The 16,511-nt window shown below is 54.4% G+C and overlaps 1 protein-coding gene across 1 annotated transcript; it reads left to right on the top strand.

The window, feature by feature from the left end:
* Positions 1 to 315: 315 nt before the first annotated feature.
* Positions 316 to 7,803, top strand: LOC127039389 (folate receptor gamma-like). The gene is made up of 4 exons (XM_050933104.1): positions 316 to 457; positions 3,066 to 3,254; positions 4,072 to 4,207; positions 7,529 to 7,803. The coding sequence occupies exons 1-4, from the start codon at positions 320 to 322 to the stop codon at positions 7,801 to 7,803; spliced, it is 738 nt and encodes a 245-aa protein (XP_050789061.1). The 5' UTR covers positions 316 to 319.
* The last annotated feature ends 8,708 nt before the right edge of the window (positions 7,804 to 16,511 follow it).

Here is a 16,511-nt window from a genome sequence, read left to right on the forward strand (position 1 = left end):
CCCCTGGCAAGGCAAAGCAGCCACCCTGGGGTGGGGGTTTGGGGAAGTGCCTGCCCCAGGCTGCCTAGGTGGGATGTTTAGCGGGTAAGAGCTCCTGTAGATCAGGAGGTTTTGTGGTTAGTCTCTTTCTCTCTCATGGGTCTCTGCAGAGCACCAGTCTTGGTAGCAGGCCAGCAGAGATGCTCTTGCCTGGGGATCCCCTTTGTGTGCTCGGTGCTATGCCCCATTTTGCCCTTTCTAATTAAGGCAGCCAGGCCACATCTGGGCAGCTGTACTAATGTCTTCTCTTCCATCCCCCCCTCACTCTAGTTGCAGGGAGATGGCAGCACGGTGGGCAGTGCTGGGGCTTTTGGCTGCCTGTGGGGCCAGTGCTGTGAAAGAATCTGTGCTGAATGTGTGCATGGATGCCAAGCACCACAAAACCAAGCCAGGCCCGGAGGGGGCGCTGCATGGCCAGGTACGGTCTTGTCCTACTGACACATGTCAGTCCCATCCCTGACCCCTTGGCGCTTTGGGTGAGGAGTAACTGAGTCACCTGGGCCTGCTGTCCCTTCTAGTGCAGGGCTGTTCCCTACATGGGGTTCTCTGGGGCCATGGAGGACTGCAGTGCAGGGAGCTGGAGGTGTTTGCAATGCACCAAGAATTGCGGTTTCTCTCTCAGCTCTAGGCGGCTGAAGCAGGTTGAGTCATGGCACCAATGTCCTTGGGCTGGCAAGGGAGACCCAGCTGTCTGGCAGCAGTGAAGCAAACTGGGCTACTTCATCCTTCCGAAAAGAGGCCTGTCCCTTGCTGGTGCCCTAGGAAAGGGCTTGGATTGAGGCAGAGGGCCGAGGAGCCAGGACTCCTGTGCTGCTGTCCCAGCTCTGCCACTGATTCTGTGGGTGGACTTGGCTATGTCCCTGTTAATTTCACTAGAATAAACTGGCCCAAGTATCAGGTGTTAACACAGGTGCTGGGACTGGGGCTGTAGGGCTGGTTCTGCAGCACCCCCTGACTTGAAGTGATTTCCATCATATACAGGCCCAAGTATCAAAGGTGGTAACCTGACCCTTTCTAACTCACTGTTATTTAAATGTGGGTTGGGATTCTGAGTACAAACACCTCAGCCCGCTTAGGACCATGGCAACTGCCACCATTACAAATATCCATCTCTTTATTAAAGATTGAGGGGGAGGAAAGACAGCTGGAGCATTTGAAAGAGGATTGCCACATTTCTAACATCTGGTAACTGAGGCCCTGCCCCTTCTCTGCTCTCCCCCTCCCTGCCAATCAAAGAAAACAGATATCAGCGCTTGTCGAGGTGCTGTTTGACACACCTGGACTGTCTGAGTGCAAACTGGACGGGTGGCAACCCTCATTTGAAACACAATATTGAGTCAGGTTGTAACTCTGACAACATTCCTTGTTCCCGTTCCCGTTCGCTGTAGAGTTTGTCGAAGGCAGGCCTGCCGACAGTGGGGGGGCAAATGGGGAAATTGTCCTGGCAGTGCCGTGCAGTGCAAGCTGGCTTTCTGGCCAGCCTTGCTCCATGCTGCTCCTGGAAGCTGCCATTCTGTCCCTGCAGCCCCTGCGAGGGGGTCTCCACACGCTGCCCCTGCCCTGAGTGCTGACTCAACAGCTCCCATTGGCTGGGAAAAGCAGCCAATGGGAGCTGTAGGTTGGTGCCTGCATGTAGCACTGTGCAGAGAACTCTGGGACCCCTGCTAGGAGCTGCTGCCAGAGGGGTGTGCTAGTCACTTTTGGGAGCTGCCTGAGGTAAACACTGACCCCTCTCCTGTACTTCTCCTTTACCTCTTCTGTCCCCGCCCCCCTGCAGCTGTCTGGCAGCTAGGAGATGGTGGCAAGTCTTTTGGGAAAAGAGGCATTAATAGAAATGATCTGGCACTCCTAAGTCTGAGCCCACTTCCTAGAAGACAAAACCAGACCAACACATACAGGGGCAGAAAAAAGACCAGAGAAGATCGGCTGTGCAGCTTGTGTCTGGTGCTGCCTAGCCTCTCTACACCCTCACTGCTGGAGAAACAGCCCCAGCATGTGGTCTGATCAGCTGCTCCGAAACCTGGCAAATCTGCATCTGAACCAGGTGCTGCCTTCTGGTCCCAGGCTCCCAGCAGTGCTGCAGGATACAGGCTTGGTGGGGAAAGCCAGACTCTTATTAAACAAGAGGCAATGGTGGGGCAAGGGGGAGGGAGATGATGAAGTAGGGAGTGGAAGCAGGTGATGGCAGGAACCAAAGTCTCTTATCCCCTTTGGTCAGGAGTGAGCTGGAGCCAGTGAAGCTGGTAATGTCAGGTGGGTCTCACTATCTAGCCCAGGCTGGTAAGAAGATCTCCTGGGATTGGGCTGAGGAAGGTGTCCCAGCAGATTGCCGGAGATGGTGGGGGAGGCAGCCATGTCCTGCCTTCCCTTCCCTCAACCAGTGGTCAGTCTGATCTTCCTCCCAAAGTCCTTGTGTGGTCTGCCTTTTTGGTCTAGACCAAAAGGAGTGCTGGGCTTTTAGACCCCCCAAAAGGAGTGCTGGGCCAGCATAGCCCATCCCCTCACTTTACTCACTGGTTACACGTGTTCCCAATGAACTAACTTTCGTTCAGATTTCTAGTCCCATGTTTCTTTAACTCAAGGCTCATGTGGAAGTGGTGCCTTGTCACTAGGAGGCTTTTTCAATTGGACAGACTCAGTCTGTCGTCTCTTTGCACCTTCTTCCCCATTCCCCACTTCCCCAGCATCCCACAGAGGAGATCACAATTGGGGTTGAGGGGGGGGTTACATCTGGAGGGCCCAATCAAACCTCATTTATCAGCTCGGTGCCTGCACCTCCTGCCACCAGTCTGTAGCTTCCCCACTTCACAACATTTAGTAGTTTCAAGATCTCCCAGCACTCGGCAAAAAGCATCTCAGCCCTTCAATCCCTGGTCCTTAGCCATGGCCCTACCAGTGCTGATACCAGAGCAGTCCCACTAGGCACCAATAGAGGCCGGGGATGCTGCTGCATCTACAGCATCCTCTCCGCTATCTGGGCGAGCTGCTGAAATCCCCTGTGTACCCGTCTCTCACTGTGTGCGCAGTGTGCCCTGTGGAAAGACAACGCCTGCTGCACGGCTGAGACCAGCATGGGGGCTCACCAGGACCAGTCCTACCTGTACAACTTCAACTGGAACCACTGTGGGGTGATGCCAGAGATGTGCAAGCAGCACTTCATCCAGGACACGTGTCTGTACGAGTGCTCGCCCAACCTGGGGCCCTGGATCCACCAGGTCAGGGGGTGTTGGGGCCGGGCACTGGGCGGGGGTGGGGAGAAGGCTGGCTTGGTGCATGTGCTCAAGGCTCCCTCTAGTGGCAGGTCTCAACAGTTCATCTCTCAAGCACCACAGGGAGTTGCTCCTTCAGCTTGAGCAGTCAGGGCTTGTGCTTTCTGTGCCAAAGACCCCAGGTTCAATTCTCCACTGGCAGCTGGTGTCCCGTATCCAGCCAGAGCCATTGCGTGTGGGCAAGACAATCCCCACAAAGCACCTGGAGGCTGCACTGAAGAACAGCTCCTTATCTTCCCTCCCCAGGCAGTGCCCCTGGGGTCCTGCCATCCCCTACCCCTGCTGTCTAGGGCTCCAGAGAACCTGGCACCAATGCTGAGCTCTGCAGAAGGCCTCAGCTTGGCTGGTGTCTCTGTGGGACTGATGCTGCCTCTGTCCTGGGGTGAGGTGGGTTCATGCAGGGTGTTTGCTCTGGAGGCAACAGCTAAGATCACAGATGCTGCTCCTGAGCAGGCTCTGCAATAAATCCAGGATCTCTTCCTTGGACACTGAGCTGGCCTGCCCATTGCCTGGGTGAGCTGCATGGGACACCTGTTGGGCTGTGGATGCTGCTGCTCAGGTGTGCGGGGAGGCTGCTGAGGAACTCCCTTCCTCTGGAGACTGGGCTTGCTTCTGCTGGGACTCACATTGGCTCCATTGGTGCTGGATTTGGGGGTGGGGAGGGGGAGAGCATGTTTCTGACCCCTGCTCACTGGGGAGGCTGATCTTCCCCCTGAGAGGAGCCCAGAGCTGCCCCCTGGTGCTCACAGCTCTGTCCCACCAGGCGGATAACAGCTGGCGCTGGAAGAGGATCCTCAACGTGCTGCTGTGCAAGGAGGACTGTGAGCTGTGGTGGGAGGCCTGCAAGGACGCAGTCACCTGCAAGGAGAACTGGCACAAGGGCTGGAACTGGACCTCAGGTCAGTGAGCTGCTGAGAGCAAACCCACCACCCCACTCTGTGCTTTGGGGTGGAGCCAGGCTGCTGCAGCCTGGGGGTTGGGGGGAAATGGGGAGGGGTCAGACCTTGCTGTACAGGTTCAGGGCTGGTTTGGTGGCCCAGGAGATGGAGGAGGGGCTCCCACCTCTCCCTGCCCCTTAATGGCAGCAGCCCTCTAACCAGGGCCCGTGCAACCATTTAGGCGACCTAGGCAGTCGCCTAGGGCACTAGAATTTGGGGGGTGGCATTTTCTTCAGCAGCAGCCACGGTGGCTGGATCTTTGGCTGCCTCAGTCACTGCTGGCATTTAGGCAGAGGGAGCTGGGGCAGGGGAAAGAGGGGAGGGCTGCCTGCAGCAAGTAAGTGGGGGGGGCAGCATGCAGGGGAACTCCCTGCCCCAGCTCACCCTTGCTCCGCCTCCTCCCCGAGCACGCCGTTGCTGCTTCACTTCTCCCTCACACACCCCCAGGCTTGTGGCACCAGTCAGTTTAGATGCTGCAAGCCTGGGAGGTGGGAGAAGTGAAGCAGCCACGAGGTGCTTGGGAAGGAGGCGGAGCAGGGGTGAGCTGGGGTGTGGGGAGGTGCCTCAGAGTAGAGGGTGGGGAACTGCTGTGGAGGGGGGAGGGGGCACCTCAGGGCAGAGGAGGGAGCAGCTTGGGGCGGGGGAACGCAAGGTGGAAGTTTTGCCTAGGGTGCAAAACATCCTTGCACCAGCCCTGCCTCTAACTACTGACCCTGGGTGTGGGGGGCTCATGAGAGGAGCACCCTGGGTGTGAGGGGCTGGGGCCTGTCGTCTCCTCTGTTCTCTGCGCTGTCCCTGGTTTGGGTCAGACTGGGGGAGTGGCTCATCCCCTGGACTGAACGTAGTGTCCAGTGAACCTGGGGCATCTTCAGCTGTGGCGATGGTGCCCATGCTGGAGTGGAGGCCAGGAAATCTGCTCACCCAGGAGGCAGAACTGCCCAGCAGGTGGCTGTGCAGCTCTGGGATCTTTCTCCCTAAGGCGACTGGGCATATGGTGCTCTTCTACAGAGTTGTGGCAACGCCTGTGTCACGGAGTCCCCGGGCGATGCTCTGGAACTGCTCCCCACCAAGCCAGTCAGGACTCTGGGGAGCCTCCTCTCCTTGGAGCAGACTGTTTTCAGGCCAAGAAGCTCACACGGCTTCACCTTCCTGGGTCTGACCTTGGAGCATTCAGCATCCTCTGCCCCTCCGTGCGCTTCCCATAGCGAATCCACCTAGGTGGGGTCCTGGGGAAGCCACAGGGTCCTGCACCCCCACTTTGCAGTCAGATGTGACTCTTAGCCAGCCAGTAAAACAGAGGTTTATTTAACAGGAACTTGGCCTAAACCAGAGCTTGTAGGTACAGAGAAGGGGATCCCTCAGCTGGGTCCATTCTGAGGCCCAGCGAGACAGACAACCCTGTCTGCCCTCACTTTCCATCCCCACCCAGCCCCAAACTGAAACCCCCTCCAGCCCCTCCTCTCTGGCCTTTGTCTCTTTCCTGGGCCAGGAGGTCACTTGACTTCTTTGTTCATCTTTAGCATCCCCTTGCAGGGGGGAAGGGCCCAGGCCATTAGTTGCCATAGAGACAGCGTCAGGCAGAAACTGCGGCCCCCCCCCTTAGTATTCAGAGGAAACATTAAGAACAACCCCACTTCGTCACAGCCCATCTCTGCTCGCCAGTATCCCCTGCCCCCAAAGTGGGTCTGGGTCCTGGAGGCGGCCACAGCTGTGAAGTCCCAGGGACAGAGATGGCGAGTGTAAAATGGGGCTCTCCGTGATGTACAGAAGGAGCTGGCAGGAGCCCTGGACTCAGGTCCGTGCTGTGAATGCCCATGTACCTTCAGTGGGCAGAGGAATGAATGGGGTCAGAGGCTAGGCTGGAGCAGTGGCAGATGCTGCCCAGAAGAAGGGTGGCAAATGCTTAGAGCCTGTGACTTGAGATCTGCTTCAGTTCCCTGCTATTGACTGTAGGGGGTGGCCACTGCCTGACAACACTCACGGCTCTCAATGTTCAGGAGGCCAAGTAAGCAAACCAAGCCAAATACCTGCTCACAACCAATCCTGCACCTTGATGAGGGGTCAGACTAGGTCACCCTAGTGGTTCCTTCTAAAGACCCCGGTGCAATACAATCTGGCTTTGTAGGAGTGGGCAGGAATGTCACTTTTCTTGTTTTTATGCAACATGTCCACCTTTGCAGAAGGGGTGTGGAGTTAAACCAGTGGTTCTCAAACAGGGGTACATCAACTTGTCTAGTTTTACAACAGGCTACATGAAAAGCACTAGTGAAGCTAGTAGAAGCTGAAACTTCAGACCATGGCTTGTTTATACTGGTCTGTTGTACTTATTTTTCAGTGTATAGTCTACTTGTATTCCAATCAATTTATTTTATAATTGTATGGTACAAATAGTCAGCAAGTTTTACATGTGCTGTGACACTTGTGTATTTGTCTGATTTGGTAAGCAAGCCACTTTTTTGAAGTGAAACTTGAAGGTAGATGAGACAAATCAGACTCTCTAGACAACTGTACCCCCGTCAAAAGTCAGAGAAGCACTGATTTTTAAACTACCTACGCTTCCAGTGTGGCTTTACAAGTTACTCAACTCCCCACATGTGGCTAAGACCCAACCCACCAGGTTGTAACTCTTCCTTGGCTCAATGTCTCTCTTGCATACTGTGATCTAGCCCAGTGGCTCATGATGCTAGACCTAGACTGGGACCTAGACTGGATATATATTTGCCTTTGACAAGCTCTTGATTAGCTAGTGCCAAGGCTGAAGGCAGTCTTGCAAAGTGTTGGGATCCTGTATTGGCTAGCACTGCTCTTCCATAGATTCACTGTGTGACTTCAATTCAGTCTCTGTGCCTCAGTTTCCCACTTGTGTACTGGGGAGAAGAGCACTGCCCTACCTCAGAGGTTCATGAGGATAAATAAGCTACAGACCCTGTGGTGATGGAGGGCCTGGAAGGATTAATGTGCATTGGTAGAATTTGGGGAGGGGGGTGAACTAGCTCAGGGGAGCCCAGGTGGGGTAGGTCCCTCATTCTTACTAGCCTCCATCTGTCTGTCCAGTCCATCAGGGTGCCAGCCAGGAATAAATCCAGGAGGTGAGTGACATGGCTACAAGCCCTTGAACTTCACCTCACAGGGAAGGACTGTTTCTCCCACAGGCCAGCTGGGCTGTTGCTAGCTCAGCCAGTAGCCTGGGACTGGCGGATGCCCAGCAGCCAGAGATGGGGAAGGCTGGCTAGAAGGAGTCCAGCCACAGCTTGTTCACTGCTGCCCTCTCTCCCTCTCTAGGGACCAACTGGTGCCCCCATAGCTCCACGTGCCAGTTGTTCAAATACATCTTCCCCCGGCCGGCAGACCTGTGTGAGAAGATCTGGTCCAACTCGTACAAATACACCACAGAGCACTGGGGCAGCGGGCGCTGCATCCAGATGTGGTTTGACCCTGCCAACGGGAACCCCAACGTGGCCGTGGCCAAGTACTACGCCCAGAACAGAAGAGACGCTTCTCCTGCGCCACGGGCTGTCCTGCTGCTGCTGCCGGCTGCTCGCCTGTCCCTGCTTTGAGCATCCAGAAGCCTCTGGCAGCTCCACTGGCTTATACAGGAAATATTTCCACTCAGGGCACAGGATGTGTTTGCCCTGCAGCCCTGTTCTGGGCTCTGGCCAGCAGATTCAGGATTCTGTCTGGCTACTGCTAACCCTGACAAGACACAATAGAACCAGATTAGTCCCGTCCCTCCCCTTCCCTGTGACTGTCCCTCTGATCTCATTGTCCATTCTCCTGCCACGCTCCTCTCTCTCCCAGCGGGCTCTGGGGGAGGTCCCTCCATTCCTGGTGATCTGAGCTCTGTAACAAGCAGCGACTCCCAGGCTGGGTGTATTTATTCTGTCAGGTTCCAGGGCAGGTTCCCTCTCATTATGATGCTGTCATAAACAGATAAGAAGAATTAATAGCACAGAAGTACTTTATATCTCTTTGACTATAAAGGGTTAACAAGTTCAGTAAGCCTGGCTGTCACCTGACCAGAGGACCGGATACTTTCAAAGCGTGAGGGAGGGAAGTTTTTGTGTGTGCTGTTAGATTTTGGTGGTTGTTCACTCTGGGAGCTCAGAGGGATCAGACATGCAACCAGGTTTCTCTCCAATACAGGCTCTTATAAGTCCAGAATGGTGAGTACTAGGTAGATAAAGCGAGTTAGGCTTATGGTTGTTTTCTTTATTTGCAAATGTGTAATTGGTTGGAAGGAGTTCAAACTGGTATTTTGCTGAAAAGATTTGTATTTATATACTTAGGCTGGGAGGGTGTTCCCAGTATCTACAGCTGAAAGACCCTGTACCTATTCCATTTTAAATTTACAAAGATAATTTTTAGTGTTTTTTCTTTCTTTAATTAAAAGCTTTTCTTGTTTAAGAACCTAATTGTTTTTTAATCTGGTGAGACCCCAGGGACTGGGTCTGGATTCACCAGGGAATTGGTGGGGAGAAAGGAGGGAAGAGGGAGAGAGAGGCTGATTTCTCTCTGTGCCAGGATTACTTTCTCTCAGGAAGAGTCTGGGAGGGGGAAAGAGGAGGGAGGAAGGTGAATTGTCCTCTCTGTTTTGTGATTCAAGGAGTTTGAATCACAGTGATCTTCCAGGGTAACCCAGGGAGGGGAAGCCTGGGAGAGGCAACGGTGAGGGAAAGGGTTTACTTTCCTTGTGTTAAGATCCAGAGGGACTGGGTCTTGGGGGTCCCCGGGCAAGGTTTTGTGGGGACCAGAGTGTACCAGGCACTGGAATTCCTGGTTGGTGGCAGCGCTACAGGTTCTAAGCTGGTGATTTAAGCTTAGAGGAATTCATGCTGGTACCCCATCTTTTGGACGCTAAGGTTCAGAGTGGGGAATTGTACCATGACAGATGCCCTCAGCTACCTAGCTTCCTTATCTGATCCCTGCCATCCTGCGCTCCCTGGAAATACAGGTGTCCCCTCCCCTGGCTCACAGCCTGCCCTGGTATCTCTGCTTCAGCAGACTGGACACTCACAAGGGGCTCCAGTGCACCCCCCCAACTATACCCTGCCCTTTGAGGGTGAGCCAATGTGCAGCCACACCACCCTTATGCTCCTAGCTGCAGGGTTCTGCTGCCTCGTTGGAGCAGATGCATGGGGAGCGAGACCCACCCCAACTCCCCTGCTGTCAGAGATCCCCCACCCCCTCTGTCCTGCCTGGCTCTGGTTTCCCAGCTTGGCTCTCAGCATGGAAAGCGCTGCCTGGTTTGGCAGGATGCTTCTAGCTCTTGCCTGGAGCCAGACTCCTGCTCTGCCTGGCCTCTAACCTGCACCAGGACTAGCTGTGGCTACATGCCATGCTCCCAGCACTGGCTGCAGACCCAGTGACCAGGGCCAGCCCCTACCACCAGAGCAGTGCCTGTGCTCGCTGTCCTGTCTTTGTGGCCCTGAGCTGCAGGTGGGAACTGTCTGGAACTGAGAACTCCCAGCTTGTGTGAGAATCTGGCAAAATTAAACTGTCCTAGCCCTGCTCTGTGCTTGTCTCCTCCTTGATAGACATGTCCTTCTGCTTGATCCGCAGGGCTGCAGAGCTAGAAGTGGGCCCAGCCAGAGGCTTCTCAGGTTGCCTGGCAGGTGGGTACCTTTGTCCAGCGGCTGGGGGCAGAGTATGATTGCTGCATGTGGGCCTGGCTCTAGCCTCTGCTAGCTCCCCCACATGGGGCTCTGAATGCTTTGACCCCAGAGCAGAGTCTAGGCACTGCATACAGCTGCAGCATCCCCTCCTGCCTGGTGCTAGGACTTCACTCCACCTGGCTCCCCTCGCTCACATCCCCACCCACCATTCTCCTGCCACATCAGGCAGGTGCAATGCTACACCTATAACCTGGGCAGTGGTAAGGGACAGGTCTGGTCCCTGACTGCCAGCTGAGCTGTGTTCAGAGTCCTGTGGGGTGACTAAGGATGTGCAGCTCAGACCTTGCCCAGGGAAGGCACAGCTTGTTCTGCTGTTCCTTGAACGGAAAGGTCAGAAGGGCTGGCTCTTTGCTAAGGAGCTGTGGGGGAGCAGCAGGGTGTCTCTGACTAGAGGCCTTCACACCCCAACCCTTTCCAACAGATGCTGTGTCTAGACAGAGCTTGGCAAAACCTCATGGTGGCCAATATTCTGCGCGGTCCTGCACCCAGGCCATGTAGCCCATGGGAGGGGGACCCTCTGTGGGAAGATGCAGGGCCCAGTCCCATACTGGCTGCAAGACTGGTATGAACTACTGCCTGTCAGCTTTCCTCACTCTTGAAGAACAATCTCCAGGCTTGTCTTCAGCTGTAGCCATGTGGCACTCCTCTCCCTGCACAGTGCAGCTGGGGGGCTTTAGGGAAGCAGCTACCCCACAGCTGGGAGAGCTTTTCCCCTCGCCCAGGGACAGTGGCTATGTTGACTAGCACTGTTTATGCCGGGGCTATGGTTGGCATGACTACAGTGCTCAGGGGTTGGGTAGGAGTGGTGTAGTTATTGTATGGGGAAGTAGTGTGGACCTGGCAGTGGTGTGCCATGCTTTCAGCTGAACTGGGCAATGAGCAGGGGCTGGCTACAAAGAACCTGGGTCTGGAATTAGTGGGCTAGGCTAACGCTGGCACGGGGGAGGGAAGAGACATAACGGAGAGTGGGGGGAGACAGGAGCTGCTGGGTGGGAGGAGCGCAGAGCTCTGGGGAGGCTCCCAGCAGCTGGTGTGTGGAATGGTGCACAGGTGCCAGGCCCAGCAATGCTCCTGTCTGCAGCTGTTCAAGCACTGGGTGGGGTCCCCTGTGGCCAGTCACCAGGCTCTGATACTGGACCCAACCCTGCAGGCCCCGGTGCTTCCAAGCCCCCTAGCTCCAGGTGGTGCTCTGGGTTCTGGCTGTTCAGGCATGGGCCTGGGCTGCAGGCTTCCTGTCTAACACCCCCTCTTGGGCAGCTGGCCTCTGGGGTCCTATTCCCCCAGGCCCTACTCTGTCCTTCGTGCCCCTTCTTCCAACTCTGCCCCTGTGCCAGTTCCAACAAGCAGCCCGTGGGCTCTGCACAGGGCCTGTGCTCTCAGGCCTTGTCCCCACAGCGGTTCAGGGGCAGCCCTGCCAACTAGCTCTCTGGGTGGACAAGCACAAGAGAGTCTCAGCTCTATGAGAAAACAGACACTGGCAGGCAAGTGTGTAGCCCTGTTGTCCTCTCCTGCCCCCACCCATCTGCCCCTGCTGTTTTGGGTCTTAGCCCTGTCTGGGTTCAGGCTGGATAGAGAGTCCTGGGTGTTCCTACTACTGGACAAAATCCAACTGGAATTAAGGTGTGAGGGTTCAGCGGTGAGAATAATTAACCCGTGAAATCACTTTCCAAGGTGCATGGTGGATTCTGCAGCCCTGGTGCTGTTTTAAATCCCGATGGGCTGGTTTCCTGCGAGCTCTGCTGTCGCTCAGACAGGAATTACTCTCGGACATGCTCTCCCCTGCGTTAGAGGGGATCAGCTGAGTCTCTTGTGAGGCTGAGGTTGGCTCCTGCCCACTGACCCCTCTGCTCAGCACAAGACACATGCCAGGCTCTCCCTCTCCGCCTGCCCCCAGCCCGGCTGCATTCACTCTCCCCAGGGGGCCTTGGCATATTGTTCAAATCGACCTCCCCTCTCCCTGCCCTGTGCAGCGTTCGTGGGGACTTGTCTCCAGCTACCGGAGCTGACTGGCTTCTGCAGTGAGCAGGGTGACCCCGCTCTGGTTAGCCGGGGATGTAATACCAGGGCTCCATCCTGGAAACTCTGAGACCATTGCAAACCTTCGGCACCACTTGGAGGTGAAAATGGGACATTACAATGGACAAGGGATCTTCCTGCCTATGAACAGAGACCAAAGACTGTTCCACTGTAACATGGGGGGTGGTCCCGATCCTTTCACTAAGGATACAGACCTCTTGAGGGGTGGGGGTGTTCTCATGAAAAATGGGATCCTGGCTCCTGTGAAGCCAGCCGGTTCCACAACAGACTGAACGGTGAGGGGGAAACCTACTGTATTAGCCAGGCAGGGGAACTATCGATAAGTGTAGGCCCAGGTTCGTGTTTCAGGATTTTGTTGTGTCTGGGAACCATTTGTTTCCAGGGCGCTCGCTCATTTCCAGTAGAATCTCTATATTAAACAAACCTTCCTTTGTTTGCTGACAGGTGCTGTGTGGTTTCCAGGCGCGGTGATTAACTGGGGGGTGCGCTGCTCCTTGGGGGACAGGAGAGGGGGGATTTCTGTGAGGCGCCAGTGCCAGGGAGTGGTTATCACAGGGGAACGATCCAAAGGGATTCGGGGCCTGGGATGCACCCGTTGATAACCTGCAAGGCAAAGCCAGGGCTGGCCTAGCCCAGAGGAGAGCGCTTGAGCGACTGACAGGCCGGTGGTGTTCAGGAGCTGACACTCAGCCACCCTGGGCAAGCGCCCTCTCGCTAGAGGCAGGGGGTAGCCAGGGGCTTAGGCCCCTGCCACATCCCTTCGCCACCGAGCCCCTCTCTGACACTGCACTGCTAGGGGGGGGCTACCCGGCACTCAGATGTTACTGCAACCTGTGGAGACTCCCCCCAGCCAGCTTTGATCTGGCCAGCTCCCAGCACAGCAGTAACACTGGCACTAAAGCTGCCCGTCCAGGGCCTGGGTACCTGCTTGAGTGGCCTGGGCACATACTAAGCTAGATCCACGCTAGCTCAGGTATGCGTACACGCACTCACACCTCCTGACGGCAGTGTAGACGTACCCCTAGTGCGGGCGCGGCTTATACTGGCCAAGTTGTGCTATTGAGATCTGCAAGACAGACCGGAATGCCCAGAGGAACTATCTGGGACTCCATGTGAAGGTTGTTCTCATACGTGAGGATTTCACGCTTGCTGTTTGGTTGGTGAAATCTAAGTACAGAACTCACAGCCACTTGGCGGGGTCTGTGCTCTGGTTTGTCACAATCTGCCCGGAGGCTGGCAGCCACGGTCGTGAGGCTCTCCAGCCTGCCTAACTCCTGTTATATCCTCATTTAAAACCAGGCACTCGCCTTCTCCCATCTCACTAGTGACACTGCTAGCATTTGTACACCTGCACTTACAGAACCCTTTAGCTGGCTGCCCGTATGGGATGTAACTGACTGGGACTCTTTTCCCTGTGACTGTTTCTCTTCCTACGTGTACTTTATCAGCTTCTAGCCTCTCCTGTCTACTAGAGAGAGTCCCCTTCAATAGATCTTCCCATGAACTCCTCCATACCCTAGCTCTTTCTTTAAAAACTCTACAGCCTTTTTCATTTCTCATGCCAGCAATCTGGTCCCATTTTGGTTTGGGTGGAGCCCATCTTTCCTGGGTAGGTTCCCCCTTTACCCAAAAGTTTCCCACTTCCTAACAAATCTAGAGCCTTCCTCCCTCCACTATCCTCAGCCACACATTGAGACCCTGCAGCTCTGCCTAACTGGCCCTGTGCATGGAACTGGAAGTATTTCAGAGAATGCTCCCATGGAGATCCTGGACTTTAATCTCTGACCTAGTGGCCTAAGTTTGGCCTCCAGGACCTCTCTCCTACCTTCCCCCATGTCATTGGTACCTCTATGTATCACAACCCCCAGGTCCCCGCTGCAATTCTCATGCAGTCCCCAAAGAGTTTGACTGCACACCAGAGTGCCAACATGGGTAGCGCTCTGGGGGCCTGGGCACAAGCTATCAGGGAGCTGCAGCATGTCTCTTAGGGCATTGGGACCACAGGGTTTGACATCCCAAGAAGGAGGAACTAGCAAGGGAGTCTGGACCCCAGGAATGTGCCCAAGAGGCAAGAACTAGAGATAGAGTCTGGACACCAGCAGGAGCACATTGGCTTAGAAGCATAGGGAGTCCAATACAGCAGCCTGGAGACTGTACAACCAGAGTTGTATCAGCTGCAGACACTAGCATCAGTCCATGCTGCCAGACGGTGGCTGGGAGCTCACATAGACCTTGCATTCCTTGTTGCCAGCACTTCCCCGTCCCATCATGCTTCAGCTAAGTTATTTCTCTGCCTTCTGCGGCCCCATCAGCCAGTGCTCAGTGTAGCATCGCTGTGATTCTAGCCAAAGGAAGCAGCGTTCTTTGTCCCCAGCCATTGGCCATTCCCTATTCAGCTGCAGCTTGGCCATTCCCTATTCAGCTGCAGACTAGCGGAGGCCAGAGAGCAGTAGCTCCTAAAAGTGATGTCGTCTGCTTGGGACTGGCCCCCACCTCTTTAAACACAGGTAACCCCCCTACGGGTAGACAGCTCCGGATGCAGGGAGCGCTAGTTGGGACCTTTGCCAATGTGGAATGACTCATATTGGGCAGTTTTGTCAAACCCAAGACAGTTTGCTGGTGGTTCTATTCTGACAGAATTTGCACCAGGAAGGATTTGGGGGTTCACGTCTGTCCCAAGAGACCCCACTCAACCCCCTCAGCTGCTTGATCAGACAAGAGCCATTTGGGTACAACGCCATTTCACCCTGACAGGTCCCAGGTTTTGGTTTCGTTGCCAGGCGATCTCCGTGCAGAAGCTTAGCAGTTGTTGCAAAACTGGATTGTTGTCCTCTGGCCAGCTCAGCACACAGGACTGCAGCCCGGCCCAAGACTGTTTAGCTCAAGCTCAGAACTGCAGCAGGCACAGCTCCTAAGGAGAAAGCTCACACGGCTATTCCAGAACGACTCCCTTGGTTGGCACTGCTCTGACATAGAGCGACTTCACTCCAGATTAATGACTCCACCTGGGGAGTGGAGCAGTGATTCTGGAATGGAGTGTGCACCCAGGAGCTACTGTGCAACTGCTGTGGTGGGCAGTGCCCACCCCAGCAGACAAGGCCTGACTGGAGAGAAGCTACACAGTTTTAAAGGGGGAGAGTATTTAACCATTAGATCCATTTCCCAAGGGGCATGGTGCATTCTCCGTCACTGGCAATTTTAAAATCCAGACTGGCTTTTCTTCTAAAATATCTTCTCTAGGGATTACTGGGGGGCAGGTATCTGACCTGGGCTGCACAGGAGGTGAGCCTGGATGATCACACACGACCCTTATGGATTTGAATCTATGACCTACTTTATTCCATGGGATTAGAACGCATCACCAGAGGCGGCAGGTGCTTCCTTTACCCAGTTCGGTTTGTGTTTACATTGGCTCAGAGGTGGGGTTTACTTGCTCTTGGCTAGTTTGTGGGTTTAGCATTGTGCAGGCATGTTCCAGGACAGTTGTGTGTGCGTAGGGGAGCAGGGCAGAGTTTATTTCTGCCCCTAGACGGGAGAGAATCCTGCAGGAGTCAGCATTAACCAGATACTCATCTAAAGCCAAAGCAGAGAGAGGCTGGTTTCCAGAGGATCCCCTGGACTGTTAGAGTCATAGACTCATAGGATTTAAGGTCAGAAGAGACCATTATGATCATCTAGTCCGACCTCCTGCACAACACAGGCCACAGAATCTCACCCACCCACTCCTGTAACAAACCCCTAACCTGAGCTATTGAAGTCCTCAAATTGTGGTTTGAAGACCTCAAGGTGCAGAGAATTCTCCAGCAAGTGACCCGTGCCCCACGTTGCAGAAGAAGGCGAAAAACCTCCAGGGCCTCTGCCAGTCTTCCCTGGAGGAAAATTCCTTCCCGACCCCAAATATGGTGATCAGCTAAACCCTGAGCATGTGGGCAAGACTCACCGGTCAGCACCCAGGAAAGAATTCTCTGTAGTAACTCAGATCCCACCCCATCTAACATCCCATCACAGGCCACTGGGCATACTTACCTGCTGATAATCAAAGATCAATTGCCAAATTAATTGCCAAAATTAGGCTATCCCATCATACCAGCCCCTCCATAAACTTATCAAGCTTAGTCTTAAAGCCAGATATGTCTTTTGCCTGCACTGCTCCTCTGGGAAGGCTGTTCCAGAACTTCACTCCTCTAATATTTAGAAACCTTCATCTAAGTCTAAACTTCCTGATGGTCAGTTCATATCCATTTGTTCTTGTGTCCACATTGGTACTGAGCTTAAATAATTCCTCTCCCTCCCTGGTATTTATCTCTCTGATATATTTATAGAGAGCAATCATATCTTCCCTCAGCCTTCTTTTCATTAAGCTAAACAAGCCAAACTCTTTGAGTCTCCTTTCATAAAACAGGTTTTCCATTTCTCGCATCATTCTAGTAGCCCTTCTCTGTACCTGTTCCAGTTTGAATTCATCTTTCTTAAACACGGGAGACCAGAACTACACACAGTATTCCAGATGAGGTCTCACCAGTGCCTTGTATAATGGTACTAACACCTCCTTATGT

The sequence above is a fragment of the Gopherus flavomarginatus genome, chromosome 1, assembly GCF_025201925.1.
Source record: "Gopherus flavomarginatus isolate rGopFla2 chromosome 1, rGopFla2.mat.asm, whole genome shotgun sequence".
NCBI lineage: Eukaryota > Metazoa > Chordata > Testudines > Testudinidae > Gopherus > Gopherus flavomarginatus.

Excerpts from the sequence above, each read along its gene's own strand:
- LOC127039389 (XM_050933104.1), top strand. The coding sequence starts at position 320 with ATGGCAGCACGGTGGGCAGTGCTGGGGCTTTTGGCTGCCTGTGGGGCC. Across the intron at positions 458-3,065 it reads AGGGGGCGCTGCATGGCCAG|TGTGCCCTGTGGAAAGACAA; the intron begins GTACGGTCTTGT and ends CTGTGTGCGCAG. Across the intron at positions 4,208-7,528 it reads GGGCTGGAACTGGACCTCAG|GGACCAACTGGTGCCCCCAT; the intron begins GTCAGTGAGCTG and ends CTCCCTCTCTAG.